Here is a 25,155-nt window from a genome sequence, read left to right on the forward strand (position 1 = left end):
GAAACTTAACTTTACCCTGCCCCCATGGTTCCTTTGTGGGGAATACCTGTTAGTTTGTAATTAGTGGTAGGTGGGTATCAGCTGTGTATTAATGAGACTCACCTGTCTAAGAGCAACTAAATACGTGGATGAAAGTCTGCTCTGGGCCTTCAGCCTGGAGAACTGTAAGCCCCACAGGCTCTCAGGCTGTTGGTCCCCAGGTTAGATCCACTCTGTTGTGCTATCTGGGTGTCTGCCTCTCGAATACCTTCAGTGCTAGAAGGTTTGGTGGTGGGACAAAGCCCACGGGCTCAAGCCTATAATACCAGCACTTTGGGAGGACAAGGCAGGAGGATCGCTGAATCTCAGGAGTTGGAGACCAGACTGGCAACATAGTGAGACCTCATCTCTGTTAAAATTCAAAAAAACTTGGCCAGGCATAGTGGTGATACCGGTAGTCCTAGCTACTCAGGGGTCTGAGGTGGGAGGATTGCTTGAGCCCTAATCACACCATTGTACTCCAGAGAACTCCAGCCTGGCTGACAGAGCAAGAGCCTGTCTCAAAACAAACAAACAAAAAAGGTCGGGATTTGGTGGTTGAAGGATGAGGTAGTTTTCTGTTGACTGCATATATTTTCCCATGATCTATGAGGTAAAGTCATCAAGGGAGGGAAGGAAGCCAAGTTGAGTCAAGATGATAAGAAGTATCAAAAGTAGGAAAGTTCATGACTAACAAGGAAATGGGCCAGGTATGGTGGCACGTGCCTATAATCCCACCTACTTGGGAGGCTGAGGTGGGAGAATGGCTTGAGCCTGGTAGATTGAGGCTGCTGTGAGCCCTGATTATGCCACTGCAGCCTGGGCAACAGAACAAGACCTTATCTCAAAAAAAAAAAAAAAAAGGAGGATCAAATTCTCATTTTAAGGTTTACAGTCATATATCTAATATTAGCTCAGTCAACAAAGTAACAAAGTTGGGTATTTTTCTCCAGCTAGAGTTAGCTGCAGAGGTATAAGCAAAGATTAAGCACATAGCTGGGTTTAATCAGGCTTGGGTTTTGCCAGGTGAGTAGAGGGAGGTACAAGGAAGTGGAAATAGTGCCAGTATTTGTAATTTAAGCTCACAAGAAAGGATGTGAGGACATGATTGAGAAAAGGTCCAGTGGCCACACAAACATTAATACCTGGTTTCTTCAGTTTGCTTTACCATTAAGAGAAGTCTCTCAAAAGAAAGAGCTAATATTCTCTCCTGTAAATTTATGATTATTATTATTATTTTTAGATGGAGTTTTGCTCATATCGCCCAGGCTGGAGTGCAATGGTGAGAACATCCATCACTGCAGCATCCGCCTCCCTGGTTTAAGCAATTCTCCTGCCTCAGCCTCCTGAGTAGCTGGGATTACAGGTGCCCACCACCACGCCCAGCTAATTTTTGTATTTTTAGTAGAGACAGGGTTTCAACATGTTGGCCCGGCTGGTCTTGAACTTCTGACTTCAGGTGATCCACCCGAAGTGGATTTGGCCTCCCAAATGCTGGCATTATAAGCAGAAGACACCATGCCCAGTCATAAAATTATTAATAATATCATGCTACTAAAATTTATTTAAATTGTATTGTTTCATTTTCATCAAATCTTGATAATTTCTCAGAGAAATTTATTAATATTTTTGCTATGTACTAGAATTTCAAAAGGCAATTGACTTAATGAGCTCTTTTTTTTTTTTTGAGACGGAGTTTCACTCATGTTACCCAGGCTGGAGTGCAATGGCGCGATCTCGGCTCACCGCAACCTGGGTTCTGGCAATTCTCCTGCCTCAGCTTCCTGAGTAGCTGGGATTACAGGCACGCACCACCATGCCCAGCTAATGTTTTGTATTTTTAGTAGAGACGGGGTTTCACCATGTTGACCAGGATGGTCTCAATCTCTTGACCTCGTGATCCACCCGCCTCGGCCTCCCAAAGTGCTGGGATTACAGGCTTGAGCCACCGCGCCCGGCCTTAATGAGCTCTTGGGATGTACCAATAGTAAGTAATTCAAAACATATTACGGAAAATTTCAAACCTACAAAACTGGAGAGAATAGTACAATTCCATATCACCAGTTTCAATAATTAACATTACGCTATTCTTATTTCTCCTAGTTTCCTCCTTTTTCGAGTATTTTACAGCAAATTTTGCAGTTATCATGACATTTCACCCATAAATACTTGATATGGACCAGGTGTGGTGGCTCATGCCTGTAATCTCAGCACTTTGGGAGGCCATGGCTAGAGGATCACTTGAGCTCAGGAGTTCAAGACCAACCTCAGCACTAAAAATACACACACACACAAAATGAGCCAGGCAGACAGACAGACAGACACACACACACACACAAACACACACACACTAGCCAGGCAGATAAAGGAGAGAGAAGGGGATCTGAGGCCAAAGGGTCAAAATAAGCAATTGCACAAAGATGGATAAAAGTGCCAAGTGTTCAGGGATGTAGCCTTGGATAAAAGATTCCAGCCAGGCAGCAAAAAAGCCTAAGGAATTTATAGAGGAGCCATTAACCACTATAGCTCAGAAATATCCCCAAGGACAACCCTTTGGTCATTCAGGTCAACAGGCACCTGGCTCTAATTATTTTATTTAAACCATTTAAAAACGTTTGTGATGACTGATTTAGGCATTTCTTCAGTGTCAGTATCATAGCCTGCAAGACAAACCTCCAGCGTATACAGCAGTATTAAGTGGAAAGTCTCAACTATTAACAAAATATATAAAACTACAATCCTACATCGAATGCCCAAACCTTCCTTTTCTTTTTTTCTTTTTTTTTTTCTTTTTTTTGAGAAACAGAGTCTGGCTCTGTCACCGAGGCTGGAGTGCAGTTGCGTGATCTCGGCTGACTGAAACGTCCGCTCCAGGGTTCGAGCTATTCTCCAGCCTCAGCCTCCCAAGTAGCTGGGATCACAGAGGTGGGCTACCACGCCTGGCTAACTTTTTAATGACTCGGCTGGTCTCCAACTCTTGACCTCAGCTGATCCGCCTGCCTCGGCCTCCTAAAGTGCTGGGATCACGGGTGCAAGCTACCGCGCCCGGCCAATTTTCCTAAGCATCTTGCAGCCTCGGAGTCAAAGACCTTACTGGTTTTGAACGAGACCATTACCACAATAGTCATCAATAAGTAAGTGACTACAGTAGATCAGCGCTGAGTTATAAAAATTCACCCACGGAGGTGGTCCCCTAAAAGTCGCCTTTTTTTTTTTCTGACAGGTCCACCAACAAAGCATCAAGAAATTATCGGCAATATTACAAATCACTGAAGTCTAACTGTTGGTGAGTTTTCCAGCAGCTAAGCCAATTATGTATTTAACTGTCTAACAACTAACAACAGGGCTTTCTGGGTCTGCGTTTCGTCGTCAATGCCCTGAGAGGTACAAAGTAATTTCAAAAACAAAACAACAAACCAGCCCTTTCGGAACTGAGGCTTATCACATGAACACCAAGAGCAGCCAGCCTCAAAATGAGGTGAAAACTACAGTTCTTTTTCCGTTTCGCTGAGTTCTAACTGGGACCACCGAGAACTACATCTACAGCCCGAGGGGCAGGGAGAGCCGCCTCAGCCCCCTGGCTTCCTGCTCCGTCCCTGGGCACCACATCTCCCCGAGGCCGCTATTCCCGCCGCGCCCGCCCAGCAGCCTGCACCGCCAGCGCCGTACCCTCAGGTTGGCCCGGAGACGCAGACTCTTGGCTAATTTCTGCAGGTCGCTGTACTTGAGGGAGTCCAGCTCCTCTAGGGAGGGGACGACCATCGCGATTCGAAATTCCGGCGATACGCAGAAGACGGATCACAACACTCAGGTAGCGCGGTTGAAATCCCTGGCTCCAAACAGAAATTTCATACAGTTTAAAAAATGAAGAATGCCGCGCTTCCATTGGTTGAAAATGCCTCAAAGGCGGGATTTCTAACCCTGACCAATAGAAAGGCTGATTTCCCGTCCCATCAGACGCGCGCTTCTCCCACATCTCAGGAATGCGCGGGCGCCTGAAGGGCCTGTAAGGCGTGTGCAGGTAACGAGCGCCGAGCAGAGCCCGCTGCCCACGATGTCCAATGAGGGCGCAGGAGCTGTGCTTGGGGCGGGGCCTAGCGTGTATTCGAAACGGAGGCGCCGGCTGCAGGAAGATGGCGGCTCAGTCGCGGCGGTGTGTTTCTCCGCGTGCAACGCCGCCCCAGGTTGACTTTTGTGATGGCACTGAGAGGACGATTGACGAAGCTTCTTTTACGACCTCCATGGAGTGGGATACTCAGGTGGTGAACGGGTCCTCGCCGCTCGGCCCCGCGGGGCTGAAGGCTGAGGAGCTGGCCTCCGGCCAGCAGCTACCGTCTTGGCTGCAGCCTGAGCGGTGCGCTGTGTTCCAGTGTGCACAGTGCCACGCAGTGCTCGCCGATTCGGTGCATCTCGCCTGGGACCTGTCGCGGTCCCTCGGGGCCGTGGTCTTCTCCAGTGAGTGCAGTGCGGCATTCGGGAAAGGTAGAGGCGAGCCCGACAGGCTGTTCCGATTTCTCCATCGGTGGAGGAGAACCACCGGGGGAAGAAAACGGGGTGAAAATTTGGAAGACAATAAGTCCGTGGCCTGAGGGTGGGGCAGAGAACCGGGGAGTCTCCTGATGTTTATGGCGAGGATGAATCTGTCTATAGGAGAGATTTTCCTTTTTTTTTTTTGGCAGAGTCTAGGCTGGAGTGCAGTGGCGCGATCTCGGCTCACTGCAACTTATGCCTCCCAGGTTCAAGCGATTCTCCTGCCTCAGCCACCTGAATAGCTGGGATTACAGGCACCTGCCACCACGTCCGCCTAATTTTTGTATTTTTAGTAGAGATGGGGTTTCACCATGTTGGCCAAGGTGGTCTCGAACTCCTGACCTCGTGATTCACCTGCCTCCGGCCTCCCAAAGTGCTGGGATTACAGGCATGAGCCACCGCGCCCGGCCCAAGATTTTTCCATTTCAGGGCCCGAAGAGGCTGGGTTCTGACCCGTGTTTGTCTTTTTAGGAGTTACAAATAACATCGTTTTGGAAGCGCCCTTCCTAGTTGGCATTGAAGGTTCCCTCAAAGGCAGGTATGTATTGAAGATTACATATTGGTCTCTAGTCCCGGACTTTATGAGACTGAAGAGAGTGGAACTGACATATACTTCTTTTTGAGACCACGTCTCAGTCTGTCGCCCAGGCTGGAGTGCAGTGATGCCATCATAGCTCACTACAGCCCCTACCTTCCTGGCTCAAGCTATCCTCCACCCTCAGCCTCCGGAGTAGCTGGGACTACAGGCACACACCACGAAGCCTGGCTGATTTTTACATTTTTTGTAGAGACCTTACTGTATTATATTGCCCAGGTTTGATATTAGAACTTTTAAGTTTGCATATATGATTAGTTTGTAATAAGCGATGCCAGGGCTAATTCTTCAGTAACCCCAGAAACTGGAGAAAAATGCAACTAGAATGTTTTGTACTTGAATATTGCCTGGTAAGCTTTGCGTCCTGCCTCTACTATGATTTACAAGTGATAACAAAGTACTCAGTGAATTTGATATTACTAGGCTCCTGAAGTTTGAGTTTTGGCTTTAACAGACAGTTTATTTCATTCTGACCAGTTTGATTCAACGTTAGGGTTAAAGTATAGGAATTCTTAGTTGCTTTGTCCAGTAACCAGAAAGATTTCTGCAGCTTGGACAAACTTCACAAACTGAGTTAGACCCACAGCTACCTTTCTTTTTCCTGAATAAAAGATACTCCCTATCACTACAGGAGTCCCGTTCCTTTCCCATCTAAAGAGGACAAAGCAAGAAGGAGCAGTGGCCTGCTTAGAACTGGGTGTATTCTGGGGCTAGAAGCAGAAGCTTACTGAATGTCCTCTTGGAGAAGAGGCTAATGAATCTAGACCTGTGCTGTCCTATACTGTAACCACTAGTCATATGTAGCTATTATATATTATTAAATCTGCATTGAGATATGCTGTGAATGTAGAATATACACTGGATTTCAAAGAGTTAGTACAGAAAAATTAATCATTTAAAAATATTGATTACATGGTAAAATGACATTTTTGATATACTGGGTTAAGTAAAATATTTAAAAACTAATTTCACCTGTTTTTTATTTTTTAAAGCAAAACTAATAGAACATTTAAAATTACTTGTGTGTCTCACATTATATTTCTATTAGACAATGCTAGTTTAGATACTTTGTAAAAAACTGGAAAGTCCCAGTTTTCACCAAACCCCTTGGGTTTCTGTATTGTGGAACAAGATGAGCTATAGGAACTTGTGGAGAGGGTTATGAAATGGCACAGCTCAAGAAAACTTTATATTTTTTTTTAAGTGTATGTTCATTACCTAGATGGGATCAGAGAATGGATTAAGAAGATGATTATTGGGCCGGGTGTGGTGGACCATGCCTGTAATCCCAGCATTTGGGGAGGCCAAGGTAGGTGAATTACATGGTCAGGAGATCGAGACCATCCTGGCCAACATGGTGAAACATCATCTGTACTAAAAATACAAAAATTAGCCGGGCATGGTGGCTCGCATGCCTGTAGTCCCAGCTCAGCTTACTCAGGAGGCTGAGGCAGGAGAATCATCTGAACCCGGGAGGCAGAGTCTGCAGTGAGCTAAGATTGCGCCACTGCACCCCAGCCTGGGCAACAGAGTGAGGCTCTGTTTAAAAAAAAAAAAAAAGAGGATGATTACTGATGCAGCTAAAAGAGCATACATTTTGGAGAGCAAAGACTTGGGCTCTTTTAACTTTACCTCTTAGTAAGGCATGTAAAATAAATTGATCCCTCTCAGTCTGTCATATTTGAATAATTCTAAAATGTATTCCTCCACCCCCACATTTAAACATTCTACAGTTGGCATGAGCCTCCTAGATTCATAGTCATAAAGGAGACAGATACAAGGTTACTTCTTCCATCTACATTTTTTTGTTCTCTTACTGGTAGAGGATTTATTGTAACTACTTTCAAAGAGGATTATTATAGTATGCTGACACATAGAGACAGCTTTGTTACCCTTAGTATTTGTTGTGCTCAACAGCATATTTATTTAAATGGAATTTTGATTGTATTATAAATGAGGTACATTTTTTTCTAATTGTTACCGCAAATTCAAACACAAGAGAGAAGAGTATGATGAACCTCTGTCTACCTGTCACTAAACTAGAGCAGTTATCAACCCTTGGTGAATCTCTAATTTTATCTAAAATTATAGTTGGTGTGCTGGCTCACACCTGTAATCCCAACACTTTTAGAGGCTAAGGTGGGAGGATTACTTCAACCTAGGAGTTCAAGACCATCCTGGGGAACAAAGCAAGACTCTGTCTCTTAAAAACAAAATGAAACATCTATCCTCCGTAATGTTTCGAGGCAAATACCTGAAATTATATCATTCCATCCATAAATATGTGGTGAGGATCTTTATAAAAAACTTTTTTCTCTTACTTTTTGAGACAGGATCTGGCTCTTTCGCCTTCCAGGCTCAAGCCATCCTCTCACCTCAGCCTCCCAAGTAGCTGGAACTATAAGGTGTGCACCACCATGCCCACCTAATTTTTTGTAGAGATGGAGTTTCACCATGTTGGCAAGGCTGCTCTAAAAATTCTCAAGTGATCCGCCCACCTTGGCCTCCCAGAGTGCTGGGATTACAAGCATGAGCCACTGCGCCTGACCCATTAAATTAATTTCCATTGAGATATTTGTTTATAAGTACTGTGCTTTGTCTGAACTAATTAATTCCTATGTGGAATTTCAAATTAATGACACTATTTCATAGTTTGCTTTTTGGTTACTTATAGTCACAAGATTACAGTACTATATGTGTGGTGTGGGATTTCATTTACTAATAAGCATTTTGTTATTTTTTATATCCATTGACATGAATATTTCCTTTTTAGCTATGTAATTTTTTTTTTTTTTTTTTGATTAGGAGTTTCACTCTTGTCTCCTAGGCTGCAATGCAATGGAGCAATCTCAGCTCACTGCAACCTGTGCCTCCTGGGTTCAGGCGATTCTCCTGCCTCAGCCTCCTGAGTAGCTGGCATTACAGACGCCCACCACGATGCCTGGCTAATTTTTGTGGTTTTTTTTTTTTTTAGATGGAGTCTTGCTCCGTGGCCCAGGCTAGAGTGCAGTGGTGTGACATCGGCTAACTGCAACCTCTGCCTTCCAGGTTCAAGCGATTCTTCCGTCTCAGCCTCCCAAGTGGTTGGGACTACAGGTTCACACCACCATGCCTGGATAATTTTTGTATTTTTAGTAGAGACAGGGTTTCACCATATTCGCCAGGTTGGTCTTGACCTCCAGACCTCGTGATCCACCCGCCTCGGCCTCCCAAAGTGCTGGAATCACAGGCGTGAGCCAGTGCTCCCAGCCAGTTTTTGTATTTTTAGTAGAGACAGGGTTTCACCACATTGGCCAGGCTGGTCTTAAACTCCGGACCACAGGCAACCCACCCACTTCAGCCTCCCAAAGTGCTGGGATTATAGGCGTGAGCCACCATTCCTGGCCTAGCTATGTGATTTTTTTTATTTTTTATTTTTTATTTTTAATTTTGGGCTCTGGTATACATGTGCACATCCAGCATCCTGCAGGATTGTTGCATGGGTACATACCTGCCATGGTGGTTTGCTGTCTCCATTCACCCCTGCCTGTCACCTACATCAGGCATTTCTTCTGGTGTTATGCCTTCCTGCCCCACCCCAACTCTGGTTTTTATTTTATTTTATTATTTTATTTTTTTACCATGACTAAGGTGCCATGACAGCTATATGATATTTATGTCTCATTTTGTTCATAGAATTCTGCCAGCCTGGGAAATAAAGTAAAACCCCGTTTCTGCCAAAAAAAAAAAAAAAAAAAAAAAGAGTAGGGCATGGTAGCATGCATCTGTAGTCCCAGCTGTCTGGGAGGCTGAGGCAGGTGAGTCAGTTGAGCCCAGGTGTTTAAGGCTGCAGTGAGCTATGATTGCACCACTATGCTCTAATGTGGGGGACAGAGCAAGACCCTGTCTCAAAAAAAAAATTCTTTATAGTATTCTCTATATTCATGTAAATAAATTTTTCCTTTACCAAACAACTTTAAAATTGCTTTTAGTACAGGCATGATGAAATATTAACTTTCTTAAAGTTCTTTTCTTTAAAAAAAAATTTTTTTTTAATTTTAAGACGGGTTTTACCATGTTGCCTAGGGTGGTCTCGAATTTCTGGGCTCAAGCCATCTGCCCACTTTGGCCTCTCACAGTCCTCGGATTACAGGCGTGAGCCACTGTGCCTGACCAAAATGTTTCTTTCTAACATTTAAATATGTCTTATATACCAGCAAATGTGATGACTTGCTCAAATATTGTAATGAGAACTAAAATCAACATCTGACTCCTCATCAGTAATCTTTTCAGAGAAGGAAAACAAAATAGATTGCTTGCTAGGGTGATGGGATTCCCTTTTATTTCTTTCTCTTTTAGTCTGGGCATTTTTTCCATTAACTTTTTTTATATCTGCAAAAGACAAATCTTGATTTTAGTTCTATTAACAGTTTGTTTAGTAAGGCTCCAGTAAACTTGATTATTTTTCAACAACTGTTAATTTCTATAATGACAGCCATTTTATATGGTGATTTGTAATTTTAAATATCTAAATGTTAATCAGATTAGTTAGCTGTTCTCCTATTTATAAGGGGCAAATTACCTTTCTCTACTGAAGTGACAATTATACATCCATAATTGCTTTTTCCAGAATCTAAGAGGGTATCCATAATTCAGCATGCAATTAAATTAGAATCTGAGTTACTCTTTCTGCAATGTGACATTCTTTCAGTCACATTCCTATTACAACAATTTTCACTCATGACTTAAGTGATAGGAATGCTTTAGAGACTAGTTGTTTTTTCTTTTTTATATGATTTTTTATTCTTACCCATATTCTGTTTTTCCCCACCCCTAGTACTTACAACCTTTTGTTCTGTGGTTCCTGTGGGATTCCCATTGGTTTCCATCTGTATTCTACCTATGCTGCCCTGGCTGCCTTGAGAGGTTATTTCTGCCTTTCCAGTGACAAAATGGTGTGGTGAGTAGACTTAGTGATCATCAAGTACATTTTATTTTACTTACTTATTTATTTTGAGACAGAGTCCATCAGAAAAGACAAAGTAGGCCGAGCACACTGGCTCACACCTATAATCCCAGCACTTTGGGAGGCTGAGGCAGGTGGATCACTTGAGACCAGCTGGTCAACATGGCGAAACCCCATCTCTACTAAAAATACAAAAATTAGCCAGGTGTGGTGGCACACGCCTGTAATCCCAGCTACTTAGGAGGCAGAGGCAAGAGCATTGCTAGAACTTGGGAGGAAGAGGCTGCAGTGAGCTGAGACAGCACCACTGCACTCCAGCCCAGGACACAGAGACTCTATCTCCAAAAGAAAAAAAAAAAAAGGCCAGGCATGGTGGCTCACACCTGTAATCCAAGCACTTTGGAGGCAATGGTGGGCGGATCATATATATATATATATATATATATTATATATATGTAATATATAAATAAAATATATATCATATATAATATATATATATATAAATAAAAAGAAAAAAACAATTAGCTGAGTGTGATAATGCACACCTGTAGTCCTAGGTACTCTAGAGGCAGGAGAATTGCTTGAACCTGGGAGGTGGAGGTTGCACAATGAGCTGAGTTTGCGCCACTGCAGTCCAGCTTGGGTGACAGAGCAAGGCTCTGTTTTAAAAATAAATAATAAAGGCAGTGTTTGTACCAAAGAATATGCTAAAGTCAGGCACTGTCTCTGGCAAAAAGATAGCATTGGGCTAGGTGTGGTAGCTCACGCCTATAGTGTCAGTGCTTTGTGAGGCCAAGGAGGGAGGACTGCTTGAGGCCAGGAGTTTAAGACCTCCCTGGGCAATATAGTGAGACCCCCCATCTCTACAAAAAATATAACAATAAATTAGACAGATATGGTGGCATGCCCCTATAGTCCAGTACTTGGGAGGCTGAGGTGGGAGGATCACTTGAGTCCAAGAGTTCAAGGTTACAGTCTATGTGATCACACCACTGCATTCCACAAAACGAGACCCCATATCTTAAGTGGGACCAAAATATAATATTATAGCATGATTATCTTTGGTGTCTTATCATACCATATCTTAATAATCATACCATGGAATAATTCAGAGGGTATTCTTTCATTAAAGAAATTTTGCAGATGTGGTGTTATGTGCCTGTAATTCTAGCTACCCAGGAGGCTGAGGCAGGAAGATCCCTTGAGTCTTGGTGTTTGAATCCAGTCTAGGCAATATAGTGAGGCCTGCCATCTCAAACCACCCCCTTTTAAAAAAATTAATAAAAAGAAAATTTTATGGTCAGGTGCAACAGCTCATGCCTGTAATCCAAGCACTTTGGGAAGCCAAGGTGGGTGGTTCATCTGAGGTCAGGAGTTCGAGACCAACATGGTGAAACCCCATTGCTGTTAAAAAATACAAAAATAGGCCAGGTATGGTGGTACACACCTGTGGTCCCAGCAACTCAGGAGGCAAGGCAGGAGAATCACTTGAACCCTGGAGGCAGAGGTTGCAGTGAGCTAAGATCACGCCACTGCACTTCAGCCTGGGTGACAAAATGAGATTCTGTCCCCCCCCCCCAAAAAAAAATAAAAGATAAAAAGAACATTCTAGGCTGGGCGTGGTGGCTCAAGCTTGTAATCCCAGCACTTTGGGAGGCCGAGGTGGGTGGATCACGAGGTCAAGAGATCAAGACCATCCTGGTCAACATGGTGAAAACCTGTCTCTACTAAAAATACAAAAAATTAGCTGGGCATGGTGGCGCGTGCCTGTAATCCCAGCTACTCAGGAGGCTGAGGCAGGAGAATTGCCTGAACCCAGGAAGGCGGAGGTTGCAGTGAGCCAAGATCGTGCCATTGCACTCCAGCCTGGGTAACAAGAGCGAAACTCCGTCTCAAAAAAAAAAAAAAAAATTCTAGAAGCTAAGCTTTTACAAAATAATGTTGTAGTAGATAGCTTTTGGGTTCGTGCCCAGCCTCTGTCTCCTCTCATAGGTCAGGCGTTGGGACCATATTTATATCGTGTGATTCCCACTCCCAGGTATTAGATCAAGAATGAATACCTGGCCAGGCAAGATGAGTCATGCCTGTAATCTCAGCACTTTGGGAGGCTGAGTTGAGAGGATTACTTGAACTTAGGGGTTTGAGGCTAGCCTAGGCAACATAGCAAGACTCTGTCTCTACAAAAATTTTTAAAAATTAGCTGTGTGTGGTGGTGCATGCCTGTAGTCCCAGCTACTTGGGAGGCTAAGGTGGAAGGATAGCTATAGCCCAGGAGTTCAAGGTTACAGTGAGCTATGATGGTGTTACTGTATTCTGGAATTGGCAACAGAGCAAGATCCTGTCTCTTAAAAAAGAAAAATGGGCCAGGCATGGTGGCTCATGCCTGTAATCCCATGACTTTGGGAGGCCAAGGCGGCTGGATCACCTGAGGTCAGGAGTTTAAGACCACCATGGCCAACATGGTGAAACCCCATCTCTACTAAAAATACAAAAATTAGCCAGGTGTGGTGGCACGCGCCTGTAATCCCAGCTACTCGGGAGGCTGAGGCAGGGGATTCACTTGAACCCAGGAGGCGTAGCTTTCAGTGAGCTGAGATAGCGGCCACTGCACTCCAGCCTGGGTGACAGAACAAGACTTCGTCTCAAAACAAAAAAACAAAAATTGGCAGGATATAGTGGCACACGCCTGTAATTTCAGCTACTTGGGAGGCTAAGGCAGGAGAATCCAACACTCCAGCCTGACAGCGAGACTCCATCTTTAAAAAAAAACAAAAAACAGTGAGGAATAGCTACTGGGAATAGGTAACCAACACTATGTCTCACACTGGGATTACTTTGCTTCAAACTATGCTACAGGATCCTACTGGTAAAGTGTAAAGCTTATACTCATCATAATTATTCATATAAGTCTGGTTTTGTCTTTAGTTTACTCTGAGATAATTTTGTCTCTGATAGGATGAGTCAGAGATCCTCTCAATTTGTTTACTTTTGAATTTCTTTTTTCAACAAATTACAGTCATCCTTCAGGTATCCGTGGTTCCAGGACCCAACCAGATACTAAAATCCATGGACACTCAATTTTCTGATATTAAATGGTATAATATTTGCATATTACTTTTGGATATCCTCCTTTTTAAAGCATAAATGTATATATTTTATACTTTAAAATCATCTCAGTTTACTTATGATAGTTAATATATAAATGCTATGTACATTACAAATTTACATAACAAGTTTACAAAGCTGTTACGTTGTTAAGGGAATGGTGACAAGAAAAAGAATCTGTACATGTTCAGTACAGACAAGATCCATTTTTTTCCCCCGAATATTTCTAGTCTATGATTGTTTGAAGCCATAGATATTGTACCCATGGATACATGAGTCTTGAAATGAAAATCAGTAAGAAGGCAGGCTTTGTTTGACACATTATTTTCTTTAGAAGGCAAATTTAGTTCATTTGTAATCTTAAGTGTGGTATGACACTAATATTTTGTCTTTTTTCCTATCTAGCTATCTCTTAAAAACAAAAGCCATTGTAAATGCATCACAGATGGATATTCACAATGTACCTCTATCAGAAACGATTGCAGAGGTAAAATTTCATGATGGTTGTATGGTTTTTAAAAATATAGACAACTCTTGATAATTTGTACCAACGAACTTGGGGATGATGAAGTGGTGTGATGCTCAATAGTCCTTTGTACTTGGTTTGACCTTCCCTGTTGAATTTGTAACAAAAAAATAAAATACTAAAGCCACGCTGTAAGGGGTAGTTCAAGAAGAAAGGGAAAGCTGCTTAAGTGCTGCTCTCCTGTATTCTTTGTGCTGAGAATGGACATCATCATTTTGCCATAGAGCTGTCTTTGCAAACACCTTATACTTGCTCAACTGTCTCAGAAGAGAGTGATAAAATAGTCATTAAGAATTCTTACTGGCTGAGCACAGTGGCTCACGCCTGTAATCCTGGCACTGAGAGGCTGAGGTGGGTGGATCACGAGGTCAGGAATTCAAGACCAGCTTGGCCACGGTGGTAAAACCCCCTCTACACTAAAACCACAAAAATTAGCTAGGCTTAGTGGCATGCACCTGTAATCCCAGCTACTCTGGAGGCTGAGGCAGGAGAATTGCTTGAACCTAGGAAGCAGAGATTGCAATGAGCCAAGATCATGCCACTGCATTCCAGCCTGGGTGACAGAGTAAGGCTCTCTCTCAAAAAGTAATACTAATAATTGGTACAGGAAATGACTTTGGAATGGCAGTATCAGGAGTTCCATGGATAGGATACAGATAGAATATTATAAAGGAAACAACCATCTTAAGTTTGTGGAAATTTTCAAGGCATATAGCAGAAAGAGAAACATACATACATACATTTATTTATTTATTTATTTATTTATTTTTATTTATTTTTTTTTTTTGAGATGGAGTTTCGCTCTTGTTACCCAGGCTGGAGTGCAATGGCGCGATCTCGGCTCACCGCAACCTCCGCCTCCTGGGTTCAGGCAATTCTGCCTCAGCCTCCTGAGTAGCTGGGATTACAGGCACGTGCCACCATGCCCAGCTAATTTTTTGTAGTTTTAGTAGAGACGGGGTTTCACCATGTTGACCAGGATGGTCTCGATCTCTTGACCTCGTGATCCACCCACCTCGGCCTCCCAAAGTGCTGGGATTACAGGCTTGAGCCACCGCGCCCGGCCACATTTATTTATTTATGAGACAGTCCCACTCTGCCTCCCAGGCTGGAGTGCAGTGGTACAGTCTTGGCTCACTGCAACCTCCACCTCCTGGGTTAATGCGATTCTTCTGCCTCAGCCTCCTAAGTAGCTATGATTACAGGCATGTACCATGCCTGGGTAATTTTTGTGTTTTTAGTAGAGATGGAGGTTCACTGTATTTTCACGTATTTACCAACGTCTACTAAACCTTGGTAAGAACAGTGGGAAACTGTAGCATTTGACTCACAACCTACTTTCTCCCTCCCTTCCATTCTACTATCGCAGCTCAGAGGGAAGGAGGCCCCATCAGAGCAGATGCAGTCAAGGACACAGGGATGTTTTTCCCCCTAGCTCCCACTCATGGACTGTGGTATCTCCCCAGGAGGGTTAGGCCACCAGCATTTCTCACCACCCCCAGTTCTGTGTTTCAGAAACTCTATTCCAGGTAGAAATGGCCTTTGTAGTATATTCTGCTACAGGCACAGTAGGCCAAAAATGTTGAGAACCCAGTTATCTTTGCCCCCCAGCTTGCTTGTAGGGTGAAATCCCATGCTGGGAAGGGTGAATGGAGATGACCAGAGGCCGCTGCTCCTGCCCTGCTGAGTTACACCACTAAATTTCGTTCTAAATATAGCTGTTCTAAGGTGCAAGAACTCTTGAAAATTATTTAATTGCAACAATTATCTATTCTAAACCTAATAACCAGGGTTAATTTTGCAGACCATTAGTAGAATATTAAAGTAAGAAAAGCATTTGTTACTCTTAACAAAGGGTTAATAGAAAAGCTAAAAAAAAGAAAAGCTAAATTCTTGCCACTGGAAAAGGAGGGGAAGACTAATTGTTTCGACGAAGCTCTCTGACCACACTGTATTTGTCTTCACTGAAGCAGTGCTGCTCAGCAATGGTTTTTTTTTTTTCACATGAACTTTACATCTGAGGGTCTTATTGTACACTAGGTTGTTGTATAAAGTTCTTTCAGAATTAGAAGAAATCTATTCCTCAAATGCATTTAGACATTGCCAGCTCCCAATTACTAGATATAAACTAGCTTAAATTTGAAATGGCTTTGATGACCAGCAAATTGAAACTTAAGCTTAATATGCCCAGATATCTGGCCCGGTATGGTGTCTCATGCCTATAATTCCAGCACCTTGGGAGGCCAAGGCAGGAGGATCACAGGGGACCAGGAATTTAAGACCAGCCTGGGCAGCAAAGCAAGACCCTGTCTCTACCAAAAAAAAATTTAAAACACATGACTGTAGTCCTAGTTACTTGGGAGGCTGAAGTAGGAGGATCACTTGAGCCCAGGAGCTTGAGGCTGCAGTCAGCTATGATTGCGTCACTTTACTCCAGCTTGGTCAAGAGTGAGACCCTGTCTCTTAAATCAGTAAAAATTTAAAAAGATGCCCTGATATCAATATATTTCTCTTCCTAGCTGAAAGAGAAGATAGTGCTAATGCACACTCGCTTAAATTCACTAATGAAGATTCTGAGTGAAGGGACTTCTGACCAGTCCAAGCCAGAAAACTGATCTGTACCAAAGCTTGAGCGTCAGGTCCAGCCTTTATTGCTGTCTTCAACAACAGGTGCTGCTTACGTCATTTCTTGAAAAAGACTGGCTTCAAGAATGGGGATGGGAAATGCAGTTTCTACTTACTTCTAGGCTGATTTTCCAAGTGATTTGTGAAGCTGTTTTCAGAAGATGAGAAACTAAGGATTCTTCTGTTTATTGCTATTTGCCTTAAGAACTTACTTTAGATTCTTATTGAATTCATAATACTTACCTCTGAACACGTCTTTGACTGTAAATTTAGGAATTAAGATGCAAAGTCTTATGTCTTCTGATCTACAGTTGCATGGTTGGTCTGAACATAGAGTTGGGCTTAATGTTGACTACTCGTATTCTTGCATGCAGCAGTTGTTATGAATACTATAAACCATTTTTTATTAGTAAAATTTTACACTTATATAAAATACAGACGTGATATTCTATAGGTAATGTTTAATAAATCGCCTGAATAATATACAATTTGTCTATTTCTCAATTGTAAACTGAGCTTAACAGAGCAATAATGAAAGGAATGATAACGCCGAGCGCGGTGGCTCAAGCCTGTAATCCCAGTACTTTGGGAGGGCAAGGCAAACTGATCACCTGTGGTCAGTTTGAGACGAGCCTGGCCATGATGGTGAAATACCATTCTCTCATAAAAATACAAAAATTAGCAATGCATGGTGGCACATACCTGTAATCCCAGCTACTTGGGAGGCTGAGGCAGGAGAATCACTTGAACCTGGGAGGCAGAGGTTACAGTGAGCAGAGATCATACTACTGCACACCAGCCTGGGCGACAACAGCGAGTCTCCATCTCTAAATAAATAAATAAACAAATGGATATTTGTTAACTCTGGATTTGCTGTTTTGTTTATGACTTTTTTTTTTTTTTGTAGACAAGAGGCTTACTCTGTCGCCAGGCTGGAGTGCAGTGGCGCGATCCCGGCTCACTGCAACTTGTTTTCCGGTTTCAAGCAATTCTCCTGCCTCCCTAGTAGCTGGGACAACAGGCACGCACCACCACGCCCGGCTAATTTTTTGTACTTTTAGTAGAGATGGGGTTTCACCATGTTGGCAAGGATGGTCTCGATTTCTTGACCTTGTGATCCACCCGCCTCGGCCTCCCAAAGTGCTGGGATTACAGGCGTGAGCCACTGCGCCCGGCCAGTTATGACTTTAAATAGAAAATTAAATGCTTGACCCTTATATCAAATTAAACTGGCTAGCTTTAAACAGATTTAGTTTTTTCAAATTACATGTTCAGTCTAGAAAAAAGACAGAGATGTGTGACAAAATACAAAGTGAAAGGACACTTCTTACCTTTCTGTTTTTTGAGAGGCACAATATAGGATATGCTGGTAAGTGAGTAGGCACTAGAACCAAACTGGATTGAAAATATCGCTTGGGTACTTACTAGCCATGAACTGCAACAATTAATCTGTTTGAATTTCTATGTAAAATAGGGATAAAAACTAGAGTAATTAGAGTTAATTAATTCTATGTAAAATAGGGATAAAAACTAGAGTAATGAGTTAATACATCTAATGTCATTAGAGCAGTGCTTGGCACAGTCAGTGCTCAATTAATATTATTAAACTCCATGTATGTGGATACAAACATAGAGATGCAAAATAAAGACAATTACATATATGTTGAAAAAGGTATTCCAAAACTCCATATGGCTATAAGGACATTACATATTCAAGTTTGAATGGCTGCCTGTTCCACTGTATAACCTACACTAGAAACTGACACACTAGGTCTCAAGTAACCTGATCCTTTGTTCTTTGACATCTGGCGAGTACTTCATTCAGCACAGGTCCTTTGGGAAGGCTGCTCCTCCCATCATCATCATATACTGCATTATTTAAAATTATCCATTTCAAGTAACGATACACAATGAGATTTCAGTGCATTCTCAGCCCGTGCTGCTTTATTGCTAAAAAATATATATACACAGGTGCAGAGTTTCCAGCTCTTTTAACAGTTCCTTTTTACATCAAAGAATTACATTTCTTCTTCAAAAACCCCAAAGATGCATAGATTGAAATCAAGCTGCATTTTGTAATACTTTGAATAATATTAAATGAAATTCTTTTTAACATTATACGCCAGTGGTGCAATAGAGAATATGAAGGACAGCACGTAAACACAGTGAGCAACTCATATTCTTACAAGGCAGTAAGTAAAGTATAACATGAAGGACAGTCTAGGATGATCTTTCTGGTTATAAGAGATTAGTGGTTTTATGAAAAATGCCAAGACTGTTACTGTTTAAGGATTGATGATAATGTATTACCAGAATACCTTTCTTACCCCTAGGAGAAAAATATTTTTTCAATGATATTATGACATCATCACCAATGGAGAAAAAAACCTGAAAACTATCAGTAACACAGATACCTATTCTGACTTTAAAGATTTAGGCATTCACAAGAAATCTGTGATGTTTGGTTTTCCAAAATTAAGTATTTTAATGTGCTTTAGTGGAATCATCAGAGGAAGTTAGACAAACTCTGTTCTTAATCTTTACTGGCTGACAGATACGCTATCAGTAATTGGGGAGAAACTATATTCGGGATATGACATCTCACTTCATATATTTGAATGGAAACCAAACATCACAATGATAAGAAGTCTCATTCCATTCTGAAGCACTGAGAAGTTATCATTCCACTTTCTTCATTCCCAAAGGTATTTGTAGCAAAATCATACAGGAAATAATGTGAAATAAAAATGGGTTTAAAAAAAAAATTTTTTTTCAATCATAGAATGTAAAACCTTGAATGTCCCTAGTGAAAATCATTTAATCTAATCTTGAATTCTGTTGAAGCTTCTTTCAGACATCATGAATGTCATTTGTATTTATATAAGGGTTATTTTCAAAGTCAGGAATTTTCTCAAGGAAAATTTCAAGCTACTACAGGCCAGGTGCAGTGGCTCATACCTGTAATCCCAGCACTTTGCGAGGCTAAGGGGGCGGATCACATAAGGCCAGGAGTTTGAGACCAGCCTGGCCATCATGGTGAAACCCCGTCTCTACTAAAAACACAAAAATTAGCTGGGGGTAGTGATGCAAGTCTGTAAACCCAGCTACTAGGGAGGTGGAGGTTGCAGTGAGCCAAGATCACATCGCTGCACTCCAGCCTGGGCAACAGGGTGAGACTTTAAAAAAAAAAGTCTCCTGTTTAACCTGGCATCAAAAGCTTTAATCAAGGAATTGTAGTCTGACCAAAACCATCAAGGGTAGAACTTTGGCTATAAAATTTGTTTAAACTATTCTTTATGCAATACAATAACAGAAACTAAACCACACATAAAGGGAAGTCTCCCTTGTTGCAGGGTTACTTTGTTTCTTGCGCACAGATTGTATTCAACTAAAATCCCAGATGTGTAAATAAACCATATCATAAACAAACTCGAAATCCACATCTAGTTATTTTACATACTCCATACTAGCATTCCCTACTCTTTGTGAAACTCTGCACCTTTCTGATTATTATAGCCATAGCAGCTAATTTACTCAACACTCTTAGTTTGTGTCTTGTTTTCAAACATGCTTGGGGACTAATGGAACCAGGCAAGAGGTTAGAGGGTGGGCACTGTTATGCCCTAGTTCTGACAGTCTGAATGTCTTATGGTTGCCCCTGTTTATCTTCCTATTTTCAATGGAAGAAAAATCCTTTATAAAAAAAAAAAAAGAAAACAATCTGATAAATTCAAGCTATTGGTTTTAGTGTCTATTGTTTCATTGTTAATAAATGCATATATAAAACTACTAGTAACCACAACACTGGACATTTTCAGTCATGCATTAGAATGTTTGTTCTCTAAAATCAGAGTTATGGGCCTGCCACTATTGCTTGCACTTTCAATCAGGCTCAGTTTTAGTTTAATGAGCATGCAAAATAAACTCCTTGATTCAGAGGAATTATGGGAAATAACAAGGATCCATACAAGTTTCAACTCAAAAGTTGGGTTAATAATTGCTTAGAAATGCAGGTAGATGCTCCACTTCTATCACAATGCTGCTTCAGAACAGACAGAGGAGTCATACACAAAAAATGTTAAAATCAGGACCACTAATCAGTTTTAAAAGGCTTATATGCAAATCCTGGCCCTTCTGAGTAGAGAATTATATAAAAACAGTCTTAAAGAGCCATAAATTTTCTTGGCTATTACTGACAACTGTAACAGGAGAGCACAGGTTTAAAGAGCTATAAATTTTCTTGGCCATTACTGACAACTGTAACAGGAGAGCACAGGTGGTTTTTTTTCTAATTCACACTAATGAGCATTACCTGCATAGCTCCCTGGGAAAAAAATAACAAGCAAGGCTAATACAATGTAAACTCAAGCATCAATGCCCTGAAATTTAACACAGCTCTCTGCTTTTTAAAACTGTTCACCAAGGGATTCTTCCAAATAGGATATAATTAATAGCCAATTAATGTTCATTAATAAACTAGAAGCAATTTGCTTGCACCAACAGCACCATGAGAATGTAAACTCCTGAAAGCCAAGAGTCTCTTCTTATTTTTGCATATCACAGATACACGAAGAGTAAACATGAGACCACAACAACTTTTTAAAGTAACAGCAAACTTTCAAGACTGAAAGCTTGTAGTATATTTTAGCATTTAGAATTACTAACATGGCTGTTAAGGGTAATCTTTAATTGTTCCAAGTAACTAAACTGTTGACATCATTGTAATAGGTAACACTGTCCCCAGATGTGCAGATATCTGAATATTGCTTGGTTATTCCAATGTCTCTAAGACCAACTGACAGCATAGGACATTTAAAGTGGATCTACAATCAACTTAACATAGCCTTTTCCCTATGCGTTAGTTGTCATGTAAGAATTAAAAAGAGGCACTATTCCTAGATCTACATCACTTATCTTTCAGTTTTTTCCCTGGGAAAACAAGGAAATGTAGACCCAGTCTTTTCAGGGATAGTCAAAGTGCTAAAAGGCCAGGATTAGACATCAGGTGAAAGGGAGTGAAGTCACCCTAGTTCCACTATTATATCCTGATGCAAGCTGTGTGGTTACTCAGATCAAGCAAGAAACTAGTTTACTGGGTTCTCCTTGATAAATAAGCAGTCACAGGCCATAGGCCATATCTACATTAGACAAGGTTTTACACCCCACCCACCCAAACATTCAATGGCTATTCTCTTCAATCCTTCTGCCTTTCATCTTAAAATCATTATTCCCTAATCATGAGAGAAATCCAGCTTATCCATGTTCATGGGAGTTTTATTTTAAACATTAAACTCACAAACTTCTCTCCCTTTAAAAAATGTACCCAGGAAACCAATGGAGAAAGATGAGACAAAGCAGAAAGTATACCACTCTACAGAATAAATGCCTGTTGCTAAAACATCTTAAGCAAAAAACTCACACAGAGGCTTCGGTGGGGCTGTAGTACATTTGTTTTCAGGTTAAGCACTATAAAGGTTTAATTTCAACGGCTCTAACACTCTGAATTAGGAAACAAATAGGGTCTTTAACCTTTAACTTACACAAAAGCTGACATTTCTCACACAAAGATAAATTCATATACATTCATACTGTTCTAAAAATACCTTTTATATGCTCTTTATCCAGAACATTTTTTCCTTTTGTGCAACTGTTGATTGCAGAGCCCCACAAACTCAAGTAGTATCACATATTCTATTGTACAACCTTGCTAATGCAAATTACTATACATGCAAAAACTATTATTGCTACTACAATTCTATCTTAAAAATTACTATTCATGTTATGGCTTTTTTTTTTTTTTTTTTTTTTTAAAAAGAAAAAAATTTTTTTTTATTTTTTGTTCTATTTTGCATTCATTACCTTTTCTGTTTTTTTTTTTTTTTTTTTTTTAAATAATTGCTTTTCAGTAATAGATTGTCCCAGGCACTAAACTATTTAAACCAAGAATATAACTACTTCGCATACACTATGAGACTCTAAACTTGGGTCTCTGGAGATCTGCTGCCAGAATCTACTTGTTCTAACCTTTGTATGCACAAGATATACCACATTATAATAGTTTTGCATTTGTTATCATACAATAGTTATGTAGAATCTGTCAGCAAATGATGGACACTCCCTAATACTGAAATTTAAAAATCTCCTCAGAAAACTGCCACTTCTGAGTTCTCAAGGCAGCTTTTACAAGTAGGAATTACTTCCCTACAGAAAGCTATCTTATTGTTTCAGAAAGCTACCTTATTCTTATCTTTCAGAAGATAGATTTCAGAATAAACCAACAGTTTTATTTCCACAAGTAAAGTAGATAAAAGTGAAAGATGTCTGAGGCTTACTATAACCAAGGAAAAGAGTCTACCTGTTACATAGCAACCTAGGTAAGTATCACCCAGCTACATTTCCAGTTCTCGTGAAAAAATCTGAAATCCCATCAATAGACAATTCAGCAGATTTGGAAATAGGAAGAGCCCATAACAAATAACTGAATACTCCAAATTACTGAGTGTTTACACACAGCATGCTAGAAATAGGAAATGTAAATGGTCTGAAGATTAGAAAAGCACTTACTACAGCAATTAACATAGCATCTTCATAAGACATGTAAAATATAATTTCTTGACATACAAGGAGTAGGAAAATAATGAACCTAAAAGACATGCCATGTGAAGACAGTTTAAGAGCAGGCCAGGTGTGGTGGCTCACGCCTGTAATCCCAGCACTTTGGGAGGATAAGGCAGGCCGAATCACTTGAGGTCAGGAATTTGAGATGGGCCTGGCCAGCACGACAAAACCTCGTCTCTAGTAAAAATACAAAAATTAGCCGGGTATGGTGGTGCGTGCCTGTAGTTCCAGCCACTCAAGAGGTGGAGGTTGCAGTGAGCCAAGATTGTACCACTGCACTCCAGCCTGGGCCAGAGAGTGAGACTATGTCTCAAAAAAAAAAAAGAAAAAAAAGAAAAAGAAAAAAAAAAGATCAAAGAAGAATAATGAAATGGGGTCTCATTTCAACTTGAGGTTTCATAAGACACAAAGGCAGCTGGTTTCCGGGAAAGCTGAAATGTCCTCAAACTTAGTATCTCAGATTCTGATGCCATATTTCTATTCATAAATGAATCTTTTGGGCCTTAATCTCTTTTCCCCAGGGAAAATATAACAGATTTAGACATTATGAAAAAAGAAAAGGTTTAGATTTTCCACTCTTTTTACATTATTTGTTATTATCAATAATTCACCCTGAAATTTAAAATTACTAGGCTCATGCACTAACCCCTAACATGGCACTACAATATGCTACCTAGCACTAATGCTTACAAAACTATACACGTCTCAAAATGGAAGACATTGGTGATTTTGTTGTTCTTAAACAACTTGTAACATTTGTCCACAAGTATTAAAATATACATATATATATATATATATTTCTATTGCACATGTCCCATTTTTCAAAAGAAAAACTGCCAGCTAACATGGATAAGCAAGGGAAAGGAAGGAAGCATGGCTACAAATCAATGCATAGTCCCACATATATTATAGCTTTTCCTATCAAGGGGACAAAAATAGACAAGAAAAAAATGTAGATGTATTAAGAAAACACTGGGTAACTACAGCTGGAATATATGCATTTTGTTAAATGCACCTGGTCTCAACCATGGTAGATACAGAAACAATTTCAAAAAGCATTAAACGCTGGTTCTCTCAACTGTGAAATGAAAAAATATAAAGCATATGGAGACGCCGAGTCTGATATCTATTCAAACAAGTGGGCCAGAGTACAGGTGCCAGAAGTACAGGTACTCTATACCCTGTCAAATGATCCTACCCAAAAGATGCCACGGTACACAGAGAAGACAAGTAACAGACAACTGGAAGGTACAAATTCTCTATGATATGACATTTTAAACATATCAGTGGAACCCAAACATGTAGGCTCCACTGTCTTGAACAATTCCAAAATATTAAGAACATCAGGAAGTAGGTAGATTACTTAGAGAAAAATTTGGGTTACTTTTAACTAAAGTTATTTCTACTAAGCTTTATCACTTGTAGCTGCCCTCAGAAATTATATTTTACATATAATATGTAATTATTTCACTAAAAGTATTTTTTACCCATTTCAAATGGGTTGATTGACCAATCTCAGTAATTTCCCATTTTGGGCCATTTCTATCACTCTCAAATTTTGGTGACTCTGCCCTAAGTCCCAACATCACAGCATTCATGGCCCTGAGTAAACATTCTGGAAAACACACAGATGTTCCAATACTATCTGTCCTTAATTTCAACTAATTAGTTTTAAAATTTATTCTCTACTCACAAAGAAGCATAAAGGTTTCACTCTTATGTAAAGACATGACAGTACATACAATGGTCCTCAGCTGATTTGGAAGCAAGGAGAGTTTTCTATGAGAGTCTGTTCTCTATAACGAATAACTACTATGGTAAAAAAAGAAAATCCATTTCTTAATGTAACTATTTTTCTTGTTCAAGGTTTCTTTTCCACATCCTGAATCTACAATGATCCAATTACAAGTTTGGGAACATTGTTTCTGAGGCCCATTCATTCTCCGATGAGAAAGTTCAGTCCCAACCAGGAAAAGTACCTGAGTCCCAGCCTTTTGAGCCTAACACTACACCTAGTATCTTGGGTAAGAAATCAGGCCGGACGTGGTGGTGGGCGCCTGTAATCCCAGCTACTTAGGAGGCTGAGGCAGGAGAATCGCTTGAACCTGGGTGGCGGAGAGACTGACTCCAGGTTGGGCAAAAGAGTGAAACTCTGCCTCAAAAAAAAAAAAAGAAAAAAAAAAAAAAAAAAAA

The 25,155-nt window shown here is 40.8% G+C and overlaps 2 protein-coding genes and 1 long non-coding RNA gene across 11 annotated transcripts in view; 1 reads left to right on the forward strand and 2 right to left on the reverse strand.

The window, feature by feature from the left end:
* NUSAP1 (nucleolar and spindle associated protein 1) overlaps window positions 1-3,911 on the reverse strand; it is a 46,950-nt gene extending 43,039 nt beyond the window's left edge. For all 5 annotated transcript variants that reach the window (XM_032251258.1, XM_032251256.1, XM_032251255.1 and 2 more), the window contains exon 1: window positions 3,688-3,911. In XM_032251258.1, the coding sequence (XP_032107149.1) occupies window positions 3,688-3,780 (93 nt within the window). In that variant the 5' untranslated portion in view covers window positions 3,781-3,911. The remainder of the gene's footprint in view (window positions 1-3,687) is intronic.
* Window positions 3,912-3,969: 58 nt separating this feature from the next.
* OIP5 (Opa interacting protein 5) lies at window positions 3,970-16,832 on the forward strand. 5 transcript variants are annotated; one of them, XM_032251259.1, is made up of 5 exons: window positions 3,970-4,500; window positions 5,020-5,086; window positions 9,960-10,082; window positions 13,599-13,680; window positions 16,239-16,832. In XM_032251259.1, exons 1-5 carry the CDS (start codon window positions 4,080-4,082, stop codon window positions 16,332-16,334), a joined length of 789 nt encoding a protein of 262 aa, XP_032107150.1. In that variant the 5' UTR covers window positions 3,970-4,079; the 3' UTR covers window positions 16,335-16,832. The 5 variants fall into 5 exon arrangements, with proteins under 5 accessions (XP_032107150.1, XP_032107151.1, XP_032107152.1 ...); XM_032251260.1 differs by having other exon boundaries at window positions 3,970-4,473; XM_032251261.1 differs by lacking the exon at window positions 9,960-10,082.
* Window positions 16,833-24,206: 7,374 nt separating this feature from the next.
* LOC116532131 overlaps window positions 24,207-25,155 on the reverse strand; it is a 12,211-nt gene continuing 11,262 nt past the window's right edge. Inside the window, exon 5 of the long non-coding RNA XR_004260728.1 lies at window positions 24,207-25,118. This is a non-coding gene — a long non-coding RNA (uncharacterized LOC116532131). The remainder of the gene's footprint in view (window positions 25,119-25,155) is intronic.

The sequence above is a fragment of the Sapajus apella genome, unplaced genomic scaffold, assembly GCF_009761245.1.
Source record: "Sapajus apella isolate SASKATOON/1434 unplaced genomic scaffold, GSC_monkey_1.0 scaffold74, whole genome shotgun sequence".
NCBI classification, from domain to species: domain Eukaryota; kingdom Metazoa; phylum Chordata; class Mammalia; order Primates; family Cebidae; genus Sapajus; species Sapajus apella.

Bases quoted from the DNA above. Each gene is read 5' to 3' on its own strand.
- OIP5 (XM_032251259.1), top strand. From the start codon at position 4,080: ATGAGGGCGCAGGAGCTGTGCTTGGGGCGGGGCCTAGCGTGTATTCGA. The intron at 4,501-5,019 runs GTAGAGGCGAGC...TTGTCTTTTTAG, and splicing joins CAGTGCGGCATTCGGGAAAG to GAGTTACAAATAACATCGTT. The intron at 13,681-16,238 runs GTAAAATTTCAT...TTCTCTTCCTAG, and splicing joins TATCAGAAACGATTGCAGAG to CTGAAAGAGAAGATAGTGCT.